The sequence below is a fragment of the Zootoca vivipara genome, chromosome Z1 (assembly GCF_965207765.1).
Source record: "Zootoca vivipara chromosome Z1, rZooViv2.hap1.1, whole genome shotgun sequence".
In the NCBI taxonomy this organism is placed as follows: Eukaryota; Metazoa; Chordata; class Lepidosauria; order Squamata; family Lacertidae; genus Zootoca; species Zootoca vivipara.
The window spans coordinates 59,819,129-59,837,883 of NC_142583.1; the positions used below are offsets into that span (position 1 = coordinate 59,819,129).

The 18,755-nt window shown below is 45.8% G+C and overlaps 1 protein-coding gene across 5 annotated transcripts in view; it reads left to right on the forward strand.

The window, feature by feature from the left end:
- FAM13A (family with sequence similarity 13 member A) overlaps window positions 1-18,755 on the forward strand; it is a 131,853-nt gene that overhangs the window by 17,915 nt on the left and 95,183 nt on the right. For 4 of the 5 annotated variants that reach the window (XM_035113462.3, XM_088660516.1, XM_035113460.3 and 1 more), the window contains 2 exons: window positions 6,678-6,837; window positions 11,185-11,265. In XM_035113462.3, coding sequence (XP_034969353.3) covers window positions 6,678-6,837; window positions 11,185-11,265 — 241 coding nt within the window. The remainder of the gene's footprint in view (window positions 1-6,677; window positions 6,838-11,184; window positions 11,266-18,755) is intronic. The other variant, XM_035113461.3, reaches the window with a different exon arrangement.

Below are 18,755 nucleotides of genomic sequence, written 5' to 3' on the forward strand. Positions count from 1 at the left end.
CTCTTCCTATCTTCAAATTTAAAATTTTTAAGATCCGAATGGAGATTTGACTTACTTTGAAGAAGTCTTTTATTTCCTTGGAAGAATCCGCCGCTTGCAGGCTGAGGACTCGGAGCTTCACTTCAAGGAGGTAAGATGAAACCCAAAAATGGCTCCCGCGACTCCACTCCGCTGGCTCTCGATTGCTCTACTGAGCTCTCGGGCAGCAGAGGATTCGCGTCCGGAGCAAACAGCTGGGCACTATGTCACCGGGACTCTCTACCCGGTGTTTTTTCGGGGAGTCCGCTCGCTCTGCGGACTTCCCCCCCCCCTCCACGAAGCCAGGGACTTCGGAGCACGAAGTCCCTGCGTCCAACTTCACCAGCGCGACGAATCGGAAGCCCCAGCATGACGCTTTTTCTATCCTTGAGCCCAGCTCTCAGGTTTGCAAATATCTGTTGTCCTGTCCATTTCCTGAAATGATGTCCCTTTTCGGTCACCCTCCTGGCTTAGGTCACCTTGACACAAATAGAACAATGGCCAATCCGACATTTCATGTCCGTTTTAAAAGCAGAATGCAGATGTTGTTGGCCCAGCTGCCTTTCATCTGATGTGGAATAGCTTGACTGTTATCAGGAGTTCACAAAACAGCAATTTATCCCTGACATTTGAAAGCCACAAAGAGGTTCGCTTCTTCCTTCCTCCACCTGCCCTCCCACATCTGATATAAAACCAAGAACAAGAGGCTGTGCTTTCTGAGCCTTTCATTTCTTGGGAAATAATGTGAACCGCTGTGCTAAGAATAAACTTCACAAGGGCATCATCGGTAACATTTATCATCAGTAATATTTATGCTGCCTTTTTTTTTTTAGCAGATCCCCCCTCCAGTGAAGTTGAGGACCTTAGAGACTGTTTGTTGCTAACTAGGCATTTGCTGCCTGCACGCTTTTGCAAAGTGGTGGCTTACCCAACCGTAGACCTGTGTACAGTGTGTAAGTGTTTCATTAGTTAGCTGGCCATTGCACAAGAGTTCACACGTAGTAGGGAAAAAGCTACCGGCCCCAGTGGTTGATAATGTAAAAGATGGAGAAAACCACTTCCGCATTTTACGGAGGTGGTGTTGTGGGCGTGGCCCGTCTCGACCCTTGCGAGGGGGCTGAGAGTTCAGCCCTCTCGCGAGACGGGGTTCCCGCCTCCGTCATTCCCCGGCTGACCAATAGGGCCAGCCGGGCGGGGCTTCCCCCGCGTTTAAATCAGGCTGGAGGCGGGAACTCTGCCTCTCCTTCGGCCGGCACCTTGAGCGATATCACTGGGCTCCTTTCTGGTGGTTAATTTCTCCCAGACTGTAACACACGGGTTACAGTTGGATATAGCCGGTTAGGGTCCAATGCCTAAGCCAATACCGCTCAACATTCGCAACCAATAAAGTTGTGGCCTTTTCGCCCACTTAAACTCATTTCACTGTGTCTTGTTCATTATTTCTGGGGAGGGAGGGACATTGCCACACAACAACTCTCAGTGCAAACCTGAAACCTGTTTACACCCCACCTCACTCCACTCCTGGATATTTTCAAACGAGCATTTAAAATTGTACAGGAGGTGTGGAATTTGAAATTCTGGGTTCCCAGAATTTGTTAGACTCCAACTCCCATCAGGCCCCGCCAGCGTGGCTGATGGGAGTTGTAGTCTTTTAACATTTGAAGGGCCACAGATTCCCTTGGGCCTTGGCTTCTAGTTGTGACAGAGAACCTGAGAATGTGACGTGGCCTTGGTGAATATATTATGCTGTATTTTTTTATGCTGTATGACTAGTTTTAATAATACACGGTTGCTTTACTGAGAAGTCCCCCCCCCCCAATGTCACCTATTGTATTTTATTAATGGTATTTTGTGTGAAAGGCCTTGGGAAAGAATTTTATTTCTGGAAAGTGATACAGACATTTATTAAATAACTAGATGGCCCTGAAACGTGTTGCTGTGGCTCAGTCTGTTAAATGGAGCCTCAGAGTCCCCCTTCAGACTCCCCTCGCCTTCAGAGTCCCCCTGTTTTACGCGTGCTCATCCCTGTGATTGGGCCCACCCTGTCCTGACCCATGGCTTATCCCGCCCCCTCCACCCCCCACCCAGGCAAGCCTCCACCTCCAGTCGGCCTAGTCTGCAAAGCTGAGCCAAGATACTGTGGAGAGGGAAGCTTTCCTAGGTGCAATACCAGTGTAGCCGTCACTAGAGGGTGCTGTGTTGCAATCTCTCCTGTGCTCCCAGCATGCACTTTTGTATGATTTGTGAGTTCTGAAACGGGGTTTTTACCCTGCGTGGGTGACATATCTGTCTTAGAAAACGGTATGGGGTCACTCAGGTAGTCACACTTGACTTTGTGTCCAAATTTCAACGCTATCAGTCAAACGGTTTTGTTGAACATTGGAGACGAAGGAACATACTCAGTTTACATATATATATATATATATATATATATATATATATATATATATATAAACAAACAGAGAAATACATTTCAGTGGAACCAACGTTGGAGTAAATATTTTAAATCTTATCCGGCTAGCGAACTCTACCACTTTTCTTTCACTCACAAAGAACTGTTGCAGCCAAAGCAGGTGTACCTATTTTCATCAGAAGTGATGTCAGAACACAAGAGACCTGCTGGATCAGACCAGAGGGGTATCTGGTCCACCATTCTGTTTTCCTAGTGTCCCATCAGATGCCTGCAGGAAACTTGTAAGCAGTAGCCATCTCCCACTTGTTAGAAGAAGATCCTTCAGTGAGTGAAAATAGTACAATGGAAAGTGCCTCCCCACACACTCCATTCACCATTGGAGACACTGCTCCAGGTTCCTTCACCCAGTGAGGTCCGGCACATGTCTACTAGAAGCAGGGCCTTTTCAGTTGTGGTGCCAGCATTATGAAATAGTTGTCATTGCTTGGGGAAACCCACCAGACAGAGATACTTCAGGATGGGAGGGAAAACCTTGCTTTGTTTTGTTCTTTAGAAAAATGCTTAAAGCTGAGCTGATGTTGTTTCTATGATTGGATTTGGATTCTCTTGTTCATTAGTTTCCTGGATTTGTTTAATTTGTTTTGCCTCTTCCTCCCACTTTTTTGTTTTTATTGATCATGCTTGTCTTTACCGATGATATATTGCTAGCTGGACGGACAAGGTATAACAGGATATAAAATTTGGAAATAAATAAGACTGCCAATTATTTAAAAGTCGGTGGCACCCCCTGCCTTCTCCCTGTTTTTGAATCAAAGGGCCGTGGGGGGGGGCAGGGGCATTCTTCTACTTGATCACCTACCAGAAGCAACTGCTCCTTATCTCAATGAGGTGCAAATTATCACTGAAATAGAGCTAATTAGGGAAATTGCTGTTGTGACCAAGGAAATCCTTAAGTCTGTTGGAGATTAGGTTTCAGGTTAGTTCTGTTCACTAAGAAGCTGAAAGGGATAAAGTATGCCGATAGCAAGAAACCTCTAAGTCATTGGAAGAGGATTGCTAGATGGAACCTGGTTGGAAAATGTAATTGAACAGATGGGCGTGGAATCAAAGGACCATGGAATCAATTAGACACACCCACACCCTGGTGGGTTTGGACATTTTTTCAAGTGATGTTTGCAAATGAAGGAAGTTTGTAAAATCAGTTTTCGGCATGGCATCAGACAAGGGAGAAGGAAGTCATGCTGGGCTGGTACAATTCCCCACCCCCACCAATACACCTAAAGTAGCTGATTAGTCTCTGACACACTCCTGTTACTTCCTTAGATAGAACTCAAGGAAATTTAATGCTGTAATCCTGTACACATTTACCTAGGAGTAACCCCAATTAAATTCTGTGGTACTTATGAGAATACATGTGTACTATGGTGCTCCGAATCTTTTCAACCCAATTCAGACATTGCACCAACCATAGCTGAGAATCCAAACCATGGCTGGAGCATCTAAGGCAGGCATCCCCAAACGGCGGCCCTCCTGATGTTTTGGCCTACAACTCCCATGATCCCTAGGTAAGAGGACCAGTGGTCAGGGATGATGGGAATTGTAGTCCAAAACATCCGGAGGGCCGAAGTTTGGGGGTGCCTGATCTAAACACACAGGCAAACTATGGCTTAGTGCTGCTGATCTGTTTTCTTCTTCTGTCTTGCTCAGCAGTCTAGGTGAACAGCAGCTTTTTCTATGGTTTGTACATTCAGATATCACAGAAACCATAGTTAGCGTAATCCATTTTGCAATCCTTCAATCCATGGTTTCTGATTCAGTTTTGCCAGTCAGTCACAAACAATGGTTTGTCAAATCAATCAGGTGTCACTTTTCTTAGCAATGGTTTGGTATAATGGTCTGAATCGAGCTTCCAAAGTACTGGGTAAAGTCCAAGGTCATGTAATAGAAAAGGTCATTATGAAAATACGAATGAGTTCCAGGTGGGGTTTTTTTTAAAAGCAACAGGAGCTGCAGGGAGTCAAAAACTACAAAAGGTTAATCATTTTTAAAATGGAGATTAAGAGATAGCAAGGGTTCTGGCGGCTGATCTTATCTGGGAAAGCTCAACTCTGCTTCTGCTGTGATCTAAAATGAGTTGAGAGATTTTTTTCTGTAGCATAAAGTTAGCAAACGTTATGGTAGCACTGTTTATTCAAATGTGTTGGTGGCGACCTGGCATTTATGGAGGCATTTATTGTAAACTTTGCTATACTACCGTCTTGTCAGATCAGATTTCAGGGTGACATACAGCAGGTGAAGATGATGAATGACTTATATCTGTAACAAATTAACAAGCATTATAAATGGCAGCAGATAAAATGGGTAAGTCCAGCTGAAAAAAAAAATTGCAAAAAAATGGTGAGGTCTGCAAATGCAAATTCAGGCATCCATTCAAACCTCACCAAATCGTAAGGCTAGCATTCTGAAAACTCGCCCCAAACCATGTGTTCAGCCAGCCATTTCTCAATCATGGTTTGTCCCAATTGGACGGAACGACAAGCCATAGTTCAGTTTCCCTGAACTACAGTTTGCCACAATGTCTGGGTTTAGCCACGGGTTTTGCTTCTGGGATCAGGAACAGCCCTTAGGCTCACTTCTCGTCTCCTTCCTTTATTGCATTCACAACAGAAGAAGAGGACAAGTTGCTGTTTCAGGTTCAGAGCAATGTCCTTCACTTCATAATTCAGATGTCTCATTTGATATTTGTGAAGAAGCCACTGAAGAGTAAATAGAAGGCTCAGCCATAGTGCATTTTTTTATTAAAAGTGACAGGGATCAACTCCTCTCTAATTATAGCTCCAGACTGATCCCCAAGTGAGTTTTAAGGTATTCTATACTTTTGTTTCTTTACAAGCATTTTTGACTGCTCTGTTGGCACTCTTACTGCATTACCAAAAGTACTTAGCCCCTATATTACTGCTGTTTGACTGGCAAACACAATGCCCCTTGAGAGCTGGCTTTTAGAAGGGTGGGAAATAATTGGCTCTCGTGAGGACTGAGACGCTTATGCTTTGCCGAGCCATTTTTAAAATGCATTGCTGATTGAAGCATCATTTCTCAAGCTTGGAGAATTGTAGCACGGCACTAACAAGGCCGCCTCTGGGCTATCCTGTCCCATTTGGATCTGTTGCAATTCTTGGAGAATGATGACCAGTTAAGGTTGAGGCGAGGAAAGGTTCTAGAAGACCATTGTGTAGGGCAGGTGTATGTTTAACCTGGAAAAGAGAAGACCGAGAGGAGAGATGATAGCCGTCTTCAAATATCTAAAGGGCTACCACATGGAGGATGGAGCAAGCTTGTTTTCTCCTGCTCTAGAGGGTAGGACCCAAATCAATGAATTCAAGTTACAAGAAAAGAGATTCTGACGAAACACCAGGAAGAACTTTCTTAAAGTAAGAGCTGTTTGACAGTGGAGCAGACTCCCTCGGAATGTGGTGGACTCTCCTTCCTTCGAGGTTTTTAAACAGAGGTTGGATGGCTGTCTCTCGTGGATGCTTTAGTTGATATTCCTGCATTGAAGGGGGTTGGACTAGATGACCCTTTGGACCCTTCCCACGCTACGGTTCTATGTTGTAGGACTCCAGCTGGGAACTGCAGAGAAAAGGGGAAATCAGCCAAGAAAATAAAATGCCTCTCTTTTCTCTGCCTCTTTGCTGATGGGAGTCTCCTGCTCAGGGGTTGCTTCTGGATCCAACCCAGTTTGTATGCAATATTTACAAAATAAAGTGTAAAATAAGATCTAACCTCTGCCCTCCCCAGTTTGGTGCCCTCCAGATGTTATTGAAGGACAACTTCCAGAGTTGTAGTTGTAGTCTGGCAACATCGGGAGGCAGCTTGGTGCAGCTTCATCTAACCCATCGCGGAAATTCAGGAATCTCCCTGAATATCCTGTCTCTCTGTCTCTCCTTTCATACTAGGTTCAATAAGTTACATCAGACCAACCCTTATCGTGACAGTACAGATTTTGCCAGACTACAGCTGGCATCGTCCCTGGCCATTGGCCATGCTGGTTGGGGCTGATGGGGGTTGTCGTTCAATAACCCCTGGAAAGCCACGAGTTCACCACGGCTGCCCTATGGCGATGTTCTTCCTGGCAGCTTCTGTTCCCTGGTGCCCAATTTGGCTGGCATCCAGCTATCTCATTACAGGCCGTGAGGCACATCACATTTGTTTATAATGTCCCCAACCTCGTTTCGTGTTTTTGCAGCGTGTCTTCTGGATTCGAAGGGATGAAAGAGCAGGAAATCTGCAACAAAATCATGGCCCAGATGCTGGAGAACTACACCGCCTTGTTTGAATGGGAACACCCGAGAGAGGAGAACGAAAAAGGCCCATGTGAAGATCTAGCAAAAATTATCCTTGTGAAAGTGAGTGCCTGTATTAAGACTGTTTTTCATCCTCCTCTCCTTTTTTTGTGGGGGGGGGGTCAAGTAATTGCACACAGTATCAAAGTAGTATCTTGGCAGGTGACACGGGGAAGTTTGCAACGAGCTCTGTGGGAGTTTCTCTTGTGATGGGAGGCTATCGGTTGACTTTGTGCTACTATTTGAACTTGGTGTGCTCTCTCCTCTCCCCACCCCCTGCTTCCATGACTTTGGTCCAGGCTGCAGGTAACTTTCCTCCACTGCGGTTTGGATTCATCCAAATGCTGCTATGGGGAGGCTATGGTCAACAGTGGAAGGGTGGGCAGTGGAGAGGAAAGCCTCAGCCCCATACCTGCTAGAGACATCTACCCACTCACGTCACCCACCTCTTGGCTCCGCCTTCTTTTCTCCTAGCAAGGAGAAAATAATACCAGTCTCTGTGGAAAGAAAAGCAAACGGGGGTGAAATTCTGAGCAGGAAAGCAGCCTGGAGGTAAAAGATAGCAGTGCCCCATGGTAGTTTTTTTTTCCCATTAGGAAAAGGAATGTCGTGCTCAGAAAGTGTGACCTGTGGTTTAGATTTTCCCACCCCCAGTTTCAATACTGCATTTGAAACTGTAGTTTTGATTTTAATATGCATCTGTTGCCTGTTGAGAACGCCAAAGCCAGAGTGTGTATAATGGATCCTGTTAAATTTTCATCATACCTGTTCTCTTCCAATCCTTCAAGACATACTGTTTAGACCTTTTGCTGCCAACTGTCATTACATCCTGTAATGCGATGCTGTCCTTTGGCAGCAAGCCCCAGCCCCGTTAACTGGGAAAACCCGATAGGAGAAGATTACCGCTTCTGTGACCTTTGCCATCCCAGCTCACAACCCCTGGAACTCTGCAGCTCCTCCTTGAGCTTGCAAGGCTCTTGAAGCCTTTCGCTTTAGGCATCTTAAGATTTTCATACAATGTTAAATTCCTTTTCTCCTTTAACGCTCTCTCAATACTGGCTTGTGTGTGGTGCTATACCAGCAAAATGCTAATACTTACTGACTGCTTATTTCTGAATGAAACCCTGTAACATTCATACTGAGCTGAAAAGTTTTGAGAGAGATGGGGGACCTGTGGGCTTCTCCCCTATCATCTCTGACTGCTGGCCATGCTGGCTGGGGGTGAGGGCGGTTGGAGTCCTACAGGTGCCTCATCCCTGGTTTTGCAGATGCTCCTCTTAAGTGTAAGAGCTGTTCAGCAGTCGAACAAACTGCCTCGGGAGTTGTGGGGTGGCCTCTCCTCTGGAAGCAATTAAGCAGAGGTAGGATGACCATCTGCTAGGCAGGCCTACATTGCAAATTTTGCACTGGTGTCAGGGACTGGCTGGATGAAGAGGAATGGTGGGAAGCACCAGCCGGGGAACATACCCCAGAGGAGGAAGTCTCAGAGCCAGGGGATTGGTGGTGGGACATTGGGGAGAGGCCCGAGGGAGAAGGGGCTTCATACTGAAGGGGCAACAGAGTTTAGTGAGCGGCAAGAGCCAGTGGCAAGGAGCAGTTCAGACTCAGAGGCTGATGCAGAGGAGGGGGAGTCAAGAGACTGCTGAAAAATTCTGGGAGTCTCCCTCTCCTGCTGCAACAAGCTCCCCTAGCCCCATTCTCTGAAGAACGCGCAACCAAAGGTGCACAGGCATAGTTTGAGACTGCTTGGGCAACATCCAGAGGTGGAGACTTAGAGCAGAGCAGAGGGAGGGGAAACCCTCAGGCCTGACAACTGCTGTATAGGGGCGCCCCTATAGGGACGCGGGTGGTGCTGTGATCTAAACCACTGAGCCTCTTGGGCTTGCCAATCAGAAGGTCAGCGCTTCAAATCCCCACGACGGGTTGAGCTCCCGTTGCTCTGTCCCAGCTCCTGCCAACCTAGCAGTTCGAAAGCATACCAGTGCAAGTAGATAAATAGGTACCACTGCGGCAGGAAGGCAAATTGCATTTCTGTGCACTCTGGTTTCCAGCACAGTGTTCCGTCGTGCCAGAAGCGGTTTAGTCATGCTGGCCCCATGACCCGGAAAGCGGTCTGTGGACAAATGCTGGCTCTCTTGGCCTGAAAGCGAGATGAGCACCGCAACCAAATAGTCCAGCCTTTGACTGGACTTAACTGTCCCAGGGGTCCTTTACCTTCTTTACCTATAGGGGCAAGGCCTGCTGGGAAGTGTTTCCATTTCCTTGAACAAAGGGTTAACCACACCAACCAACTCTGCTTCCTGCGTGCTGACCTGCGTCTGGCTCCAGCCCTGACAACTGAGCAGGGAATTGGACTGCATGATCTCTAGGGTAACCTCCTTACCTATGTGATCCTGTGATCCACCCTTTGTGTCAGGCACCTCTGCTGTTGCACTGCCAATGTAAAGTAATTATCCTCTGCTATACCAGAGTTCATGCCCGCAGTAAAGCCATAAATGTGGGCAGTATACTTGGAAGTAAAGCATGTGAAGGCACTGCCAACAAAATCTTAATTGTTTTCCTTGATTACGGTTTCCTCTCCAAAAGAACATTTTCTTCCCATAGGGCCTATATCTGTTTATACTTCATGGAGCAGATGGGTATTTTTACAGTGGGATCAGTGGGGTGGAAATAGGACGAGACAACAAAACATTGTTAAATAAGGAGTGATGGGGTGTGCAGTCCAATCCCTTGCAGGTGAAAGTTTACCAACGTCTTCGTCCTTTACCTTTGATATCCTTTTTAGCTGCCAGGGAAGGGGCGGAATCGTCTGCCACATCTATCATGCATACCAAGTCATCACTTGGGCATCTCTTTCAAAGGATGACAACTCTTTAAATAACCCTTCCCACAACAAGTGCATAATATCTTTCTCTGTCTGTATGAGTCAACAGAGTTTACTTTTATACTCCTGCTCAGTTCCAACATCACTGCCCAAGCTGTGAAGTGGCTAAGGTTAGAGCTATACAGTGGAACCTCAGTTGTCGAACGTAATCTGTTCCGGAAGACCGTTTGACTTCCAAAATGTTCGACAACCGAGGCGCAATTGCTGGTCAGCAAAATCCATTGGAAAAATGGAGAAATGCGCCCCAGAAGGCGTTAGACTTCCGAGGCGTGTTCGAAAACGGAAGCATTCATTTCCAGGTTGTCGGTGTTCGAAAACTGAAACGTTTGACTTCCAAAGCATTCAACAATTGAGGTTCCGCTGTAGCTTCTAAACGTATAGAAAACAAACCTTGGTTTGGCTCTGCTTATGTGTTTTTGTTTTTCAGTCCCTTGAGCTCTTAGCTTCATAACTTCACTCCCAGCAATGTGTGCGACAGTCTATGGAAGATATCTCATGAACTAAAAGTTGTGCTTGAATGGCCGTTTTTTAAATGTAATGGCATGATTTTATTTCTCATACAACTATTGAGGTACATGGTCACTCAGTGTCAACAGTATGTGCAAATATCTGACTCATTTAAGACTACATAGAAACCATAGTCTCAAAAATTACGGAGTCCACAACTTGAGAATACTTTCACTTTTATAAATCTTTATTATTTGCAAAGGGAATCTTTGGATGAGGTGATTATTACTTCGGACCTGTGCTGTATCTTTGTACATTTTCCCTTCCATGGAATCATAGAATTGGAACGGACCTCGATGGTCATCTAGACCAATACAGGAATCTCAACTAAGGTATCCATAACAGATGGCCATCCAGCATCTGCTTAAAAACCTCCAAGGAAAGAGAGTCCACCACCTCTCATGGGAATCTGTCCCACTGCTGTCTGAAACTTCTTCTTGATGTTTAGTTGGAATCTTCTTTCTTGTTATTTGAACCCATGGTTCAGGCCCTAGCCTCCAGAGCAGGAGAAAAAAATGCTTTCCCCATCCTCCGTTTGACAGATATTTGAAGATGGCTGTCATATCTCCTCTCCACATCCCTCTTTTACAGGCTAAACTTACCCAACTCCCTCAATCATTCCTCATAAGGCTTGGTTTCTAGACCCTTGATAATCTTGGTCGCCTTCCTCTGCACAGCTTGTTCCAGCTTCTCCACATCCTTCTTAAATTGTGGTGCCCAGAACTGGACACAGTACTCCAGGTGTGGTCTGAACCAAGGCAGAAAGAATAGAGCAGTACGCTTTTTGATTTTTTAGCCCCAACCCTCCTTTTGTTACGCTTGCACTTTTAGCAAATTTAGATATTTTTTAAAAAGAAATGATAACATAAAAGAGAAGATTTGAGCACTTAGATTCAAAACATGTCATAGAAAACAAAGTTGTTTTTCAGATTGTATGAACAAAGCCATGCTTAGAAGTAGCATACCGTTCCTAATTTCACACTCCCCCCTGACACCCCCCCCTTTTTGTTAACTGCTAGGAGGCTTGCTGCAAGCAGACACCGCCAGTCATTCGGACAAGTGTTGACAGAGAACTGCCAAAGCTGAGTCCAAGGCACAAGGTACAGAAAAATTGGTGTGTTCATCACCATACTTTCCTATTGCTGCATTTGCTTTGAACTGCATTTCTTCTTCACGCTTGTTTCCATCTTTCAGGATTGGGAGCTGTGTTTTTTGAACTAATTCCAAGGGGATTGGGGCCGCTGGGACTAGCGGCACTAGCCCTATTGAGGTATTTCTTATCTTATATTGAGTTGGACCAGTGGTCCATTTAGCCCAGTATTGTCTTCTCTGACTGGCAGCAGTTCTCCAGGATTTGGGACAGCGGGCCCTACCTGGAGATGCTGGGGATCGAACCTGTGACGTTCTGCATGCAAAGCAGGTACCCTGCCGCTAAGCTACAGCCCTTCCCTCCGTTGTGTCAAGAAGGAGAATGGGGTACCTTTGATGGCCCTGCCCTGTCTGTCATGTTCCCAGCTGCCCAGCCTTCCATGTGTTGGGACTGAGCATCTGCCCTGGGAAGGCTGCTAAATTGTGTGGAGGGTAGAACAGCCTCCTTGCAGCAGAATTCCAATCAGAGCTCATGGAAGATGTTGGGGCAGGGCTGATTGGACCTTGATGAAGTGGGTTGGGCCAATGAGCATAGCCCTATTCTCTCCCCTCATGGGATTGCGAACCTCTGGAATGGGCTGTTGTCAGCAGTGTTAGAAACTCAGACATATAGGCTGGGTGCCAAATGACTCCTTAAAACCAGGGTTACAGTCGCCAAAACAGCATGCCTTGTTACCATTTTGAGGCCAGATGGCTCGAAAGTCATGTTTTGGTTCCTGAAATTAATTCTGATTATGCAGATAAAATACAATGGATAGAATTCCACAGGATGTATTGCTATTGTGTGAAAACAGTCAAGATCCAAGGATCCCCAGGCGGGCACCTCCAAATGGTGGAGACGACAGGCGCCATCCTGGCACCCCGGGCATCTTCACTTATTCGCATTTCAAACGCTGGTTGTCAGGGCTTGGATTTGTGGCAGGTCTTGAACTCGGAACCTGAGAGATTTCAGGCCAGGATTCAGCCTGGTGAGCTACAGCTAAGCCCTGGCCAGAGGGAGAGAACACTCAACATAGCACAGCTGCTCAGCATTGTGAAATGCTACGCTAGGCTATGGCTAGTCTTATGTCTAAAAATAAAATAATATCCAAGGGAACCTGAGTTCTATGATTTGTATAAACAATGTGAATCAAGCCAGATTTTTTTTTTATAATTCATCTTATTTTGCACTAGTTGCTGCTTTGCATAATTTAATCTGGGGAGGCTGCCAGGAGCTACGAAGGATTCTTGATGCCCAACACCCAAACGCCAGGACTCTGGCTTTTCAAATCTTAGCAGGCATTGCCCAAACCACTTTAAAGTGTGTCTCAAACATCACAAGGACTAGGAGGAAATTGTGTTGTTTTTTAAAAAATGAAAACTGAGAAGCTGATGGACCTGAAATTTGCAGGCGTTTCTTCTGCACGCGCAACTTTTAAAGGCTTTGGGCATTTCCAGACGGTCACTATTTTCAGATGGGATCGCAACAAATTCAGGCAGCGTCATGAAAGCTGATTTGGTGCTCTTGCGCATCAGAACTGCTTCCCCCCCAAAATCAGAATTTTGTTGCAATATGGACCATGATGGGGAAATGCAGTGTGGAATATTATTTGCTGGACACATTCAGTCACGTGACCTCCCATCTGCAGGCTGGCTGCGGTCCAGCTCAGACACGTTTTTCCCACCTCCATGTGATGCTTAATCACATGCCATTTTTCCTCTGATGTTTCGCAGTGGAAGATTAACTGGAAGGAAGGACGTCTTAACCATTTCCCCGCAGTGGTTTTCCTGCAAAAAAAAGCCTTCCAGCTGTTCCCCATATCATGGGGGGGAAAGATACGGTGTAGAGGAAAAACAGCTTGGGGAGGCAAATTCAAGTTGCAACAAACACCCCCTCCCCAGCGGAAAGGTGTTTAAATCCCCCTCTCCCCCATAGTTCAGGCTTCTGTTGTGACCTTTGTGCCTGTGCATTGTAAAAGCATAAAATACGCGGGGAAAATGTGCACAAGGCCAAGCATCACGTGGAGTTCATCTCTGAGACATAAGCCAGACCCCTTGATTTAAATGCAGGCTTAAGGCGTGTTTTGTTTGGGGGGTGGGGTTGCACAAAATATCTGGCACAAGCGATGCTTGATCAGTTGTGCAAATTTTGGACACTTAGGGCACAAATTTTGGACAGTTAGGACACAAATTTTGGACACAGAATCTTAGAGCCTGAATCTCCCAACTTGCCTGCAAATTCTGCAGAGCTTTTGAAAGTAAACATTTTTTGATATGTTGGATTGCCAGACCACACCAACTGGTTTAAAATGTGGGCTGCAGTTCAGCAAAGAGTTATTGTTGCTTTTTGAGAGGCACCATTGTCTTGTTTGTGGTTCCCTTGCCCTCCACACCAAATGTTATCCGAGAGAGCTTTGCTTTCTTCCATAACTGGGGCCTGCTTTAATTAAGGATTGCTTTTCAGTCAGTAGATAAATCAGGCACTTATTTTGGAAGAACCAGATAAACAACGAAGGTTCCTTAGATATGACCCCAGCTGTACTCCACACTTGGCCTGTTCCCGCACGTATGCCCAGCTCTTTGGCAAATTGACAAGAGATATTTAGCCATTCCCCTGCCATATATCAAGGTTTGTTATGGATATTGGTTCAGTTTTGACACGGGTGCCTTATTACCCCGCCCACTGCTATGCATCCAAGAGTTCCAAGTACTCGCAAGTTATATACTCCTAAAGTTGTATTTATGCTATCTTTGGTGCCTGTTCCCAGGGGCACTTGATACCTCGACACGCGGATGTATAAGGGTGTGTGTCCTTGGACCTGGTGAACATGAATATTAAACCAAGCTAGGCATTTACCATCCCAGACTGAAGAGAGCGTCTGCCTCTAATGTTTGTATTGACGGCTCGAGAGCTTGATCCGGGAAAGTGAGCCAGCCTTGAAATATTGTTGATGCACCCTTCACAGACTCGGGGATTGACAAGTTCAGCGTGTGCTTGTAACAGTGATGTTTTAACCATTTGTGGCATCTGCTGCACAGTCTGGGTTGGCCGACAGCTCAGTTTGCACCCTACGATGGCTGTGCCGTCTCGCTTCTCATTGGGTATATTGTCTGGTTCTTTCCTTCATTCCACAGCCAGTGTGGTGTAGTGGTTAAGAGCGGCAGACTCGTAATCTGGGGAGCCGGGTTCGTGTCTCCACTCCTCCACATGCAGCTGCTGGGTGACCTTGGGCCAGTCACACTTCTCTGAAGTCTCTCAGCCCCACCCACCTCACAGGGTGTCTGTTGTGGGGGATGAGGGGAAAGGAGATTGTTAGCCGCTTTGAGACTCCTTCGGGTAGTGATAAAGCGGGATATCAAATCCAAACTACTCCTCCTCCTCCTCTTCTTCTTCTTCTTCTTCTTCTTCTTCTTCTTCTTCTTCTTCTTCTTCTTCTTCTTCTTCTTCTTCTTCTATGCCTGTCCTTATGCATCTCGGCGTGATCTTGCGTAAGAACATGATGTAAAAAGAGCCATGCTGGATCAGGCCCAAACCCCACCTATTCCAGCATCCTGTTCTCACAGACAGCCAACTGGATGGCTATGGGGAGCCCGAAAGCAAGACACGAGCCCGGCAGCACTCTTCCCCACATGTGATTCTCAGCAGCTGGTATACAGTGGTACCTTGATTCACAAACTTAATCCGTTCTGGAAGTCCGTTCCAAAACCAAAGCATTCCAAAACCAAGGCACGCTTTCCCATAGAAAGTAATGCAAAACGGATTAATCCATTCCAGACTTTTGAAAACAAGCCCTTAAAAAGCAATTTAACATGAATTTCACTATCTAACGAGACCATTTATCCATAAAATGGAAATAATCAATGTACTGTAAGGTAAAGGTAAAGGTACCCCTGACCATTAAGTCCAGTCGCAGACGACTCTGGGGTTGCGGTGCTCATCTCGCTCTATAGGCCAAGGGAGCTGGCGTTTGTCCGCAGACAGCTTCCGGGTCATAAAATAAATAAGACAGTATTGTAGATGATAAAAATAAAAATCACATTTTTTCCTTACCTGCACTGATGATACTCATTGTTTTGATGGGGGGCTTTTATCCATTTCTGCAGTCACACAATCATTCAATCAGTAGCTAAACTGGGTCCCACACAGTCACAAAAACAAATGAACCAAAAAAGCCTCAAAAACAAAAGCGCCAAATACAACGGTACCTTGGTTCTCAAACTTAAATTTGTTCCAAAATGTTTGAAAACCAAGGAACGGCTTCTGATTGATGCAGGCGCCTTAGAAACAATAGCCGACAACTGCATCGGACGTTTGGCTTCCGAAAAGCGTTCGAAAACCGGAACACTTACTTCCAGGTTTTCAGCGTTTGAGTACCAAGGCGTTTGAGAACCAAGGTACCACTGTATTGCCTCTGACAGGGGAAGTAGGAAGAAGGCACCATGACTAATAGCTGTTGACAGCCTTGTCCTCTGCAAATCGGTCCGTATAATTCCCTTTTCAAGCCATGCGACTAATTGCCCATCACACCATCATGTGATGGTGATTCTCAGTGTGAAGAAGTGCGCTCTATTGCATGTCTTGAACCTCCCAACATTCATTGGATGGGCCAGAGTTCTGGTATCATGAGAGAATGAGGAAAAACCTCTTAAGCGCTTTTTCAATGCATAATCTTGTACACCTCTATCATGTCCCTCTATACAGTACTTGCTTTAAACAACAACAACAACTTAAAAGGTATCGCATGTTGCATGCCACAGGTTGGGAACCTCCAGCTCCAGTCATGGTCCACCAGGCTGACCCGCAAGGCCATTTCCTCCAAACCACAGCAACATGCCCATCAGGCAGCCCCTCAATATCTTACGCAAGCATCCAAGAGCCAGTGCGCTGAGTAGGCTTTGCCCACCCACCCACCCACCCCAACCAAGGCAGGGGGCTTAGAAGCTCTTTGCATGCCTGGTAACCCAAATGGACAGTGAAAGCTGTTTCTCCCTTGGAAAGTGGTGGGCTTTCCTTCCTTGGAGGTTGGTTGGCCATCTATCGTGGATGCTTCAGCTGAGATTTCTGCATTTCAGATGGGGTTGGACTAGATGACCCTCGGTGTACCTTCTAGCTCCACAGTTCTATGAAGCTGTCTGCCTTGCTTGGATTTTAGCTTGCACATTTTTCAACCAGCCTGCCTTCAACTATGGCTGAAATTGTGCGAGCCAAATAAGCCGAACAATTGCAATTGTATTACAATAATAATAATAATAATAAATGAAGAGTAGAAGGGACTTTGTTGCAAGAGAGGGTTTATAGCAAAAGCCCTTGCTTTATCTGTGCCTTGTAAGATGCTTTGAAGTCAGCACCCTTAACAAACTACAGTTCTCAGGATTCTTTGGGGGAAGCCTATTAAATTGGTTTCACAGTGCTTTAAATGTATGGTGCGGATATGGCCTGAGAGAGTTCCCAAATGGGAAGGTGCAAGCATTCAGTCCTTATGCCTGGCTAGGATAAGCAACGTGGTGCCCTCCAGATATTGTTGGACTCCAGCTTCCGTCTTCCCTGGCCTGCATGTCCAATGATCTAGGATGATGGGAGTTGAAGTCTAACAATATCTGGAGGGTACCACACTTAGGCTGCCCCCTGGTTTTACGTATAAACCAAGTTTACGTCTTGTTTTGTAATCTGACCAAAAATCCTGGAAGGTTGACCTCCTTGAACAAGTTCGTTCAGCAACACCCGTTTCTCCACACGAGCTACGTGCCACTTTAATTCTATGGATTAATGCCATTCTCGGGGAACTGTTTTTAGAATGCTGGAAGGAGTGATCTCTCCAGTTGTATATTCCGGTCATCTGAGTTGAGCAAGAGACTAAACATTTCCCAGCACATGAAACCTGAGTCAACCCTGGTCTGAATTGTGAGATATAGAAACAGTTCGCTGCTTATTCATCACTTCCTCCACCCTTGTGTGCAACTCTGGAACTCAAGCAGCTTTTATTGCACCCTATAGAACAACCGGGAGAAATGTGGAAATGCACACAGACTTACCATGTGCAAAGGAGGTCCCAGAGTGGAAAGGAACCAGAGCCCTCTGTTGAAACCTCGCTAGGAAGAATGTTTGTGAATAGGAAAAGATTGGCAAAAGTTATTAGACGCCTCAGGCTTTTCCACCCTTCCACCAGACCTTTCAGGAAAAGGTTTTTTCATATATATATATATAATGTAGGGAGATAAATCTGCCCTTTGTACATGTTTCCCTTTATTTCAGCAAATTATGTGTATTTTATACTCCCAAGAGCAGAGTAAAAATCACCATTTAGTTCCGGGTTTTTTGTAGAAGGCAAATGACTCCTGTCTCAAAGTGCTTTTTGGACCTTTTGGCAGCTTCATGTAATGAAAGGAACTGTCATTGGAGAAAAATGGCTAAATTGACCCATCTTTATGCTGCCTGTATCGCTACCCACCTCGTGCCCAGTAGCAGTGCTAGGATTTAGTGGGGAGTTGGCAGGATGGGGTGGGGAGCACAATAAGACATCACATTGACCTGGAAGAGGTGCACCAAAAATTTAATGCACATGACTTCACCCAAAGAATCTTGGGAAAGTGTAGTTTATTAAGGGTGCTGGGAATTTGTAGATCTGTGAGAGGTAAACCACAGTTCCCAGGAATCTTTGGGGAAAGAAATGTGCTTTAAATCTTTGACATGTATGCAGTCGAAGAGTTGTGACTCTGGCTTTCTTGCATGCAATGTGCCATTTGGGGATTGTGGTCTTATAAGGGCAGTTAGCCCTTTACAGTGGAACCTCTGTTTATGAACACCTCGGTTTACGAACGCCGCGGACCCATCTGGAGCGGATTAATTCACTTTCCATTACTTTCATTGGGAAAGTTTGCTTCAGTTTATGAACGCTTCAGTTTATGAACAGACTTCTGGAACCAATTGTGTTCATAAACCGAGGTACCACTGTAGTTTATTTGCAACCCTGGTGCATAACCAGGCTTTCTGCCTTAGAGATTTCTCAGCATTGGCAAGAAGCAGCGCACCACACCCAATACACATACACACACACACACACACACCAGCTAGTTGTTCTTTAGTTTATCTAAATAGTTAATTTCCCCTTTCAGTGAGAATGTTTATTTGCCCATTTGACTGGGTCATGCTGAAGGAAGTGAAGGGAGACTGTCAGTGGTAGAAAAGGTTTTCTGTTGTTTGCTTAGCTGCACACACAGGCAGAACTCAGGGCAAAAGGTAGTTGACCTCCCCCCTCCCCCCCCCGATCTTGGCCCTGACCTTGAACCTTCCAGCTTCCTCTGTTTGACTCTTTTTGGAGGCAATGCGGAGGTTTTTGGTGAAACACTGAAGAAAATACCCCACCAGGCACTTAGAGCATTTGATTGGAAGCCTCAAAAAGCCTCGGTCTCTTTTGGGGTGAAAGGAAGGGCAATTGCCTTTCCCCTACGGAACTATACTGTG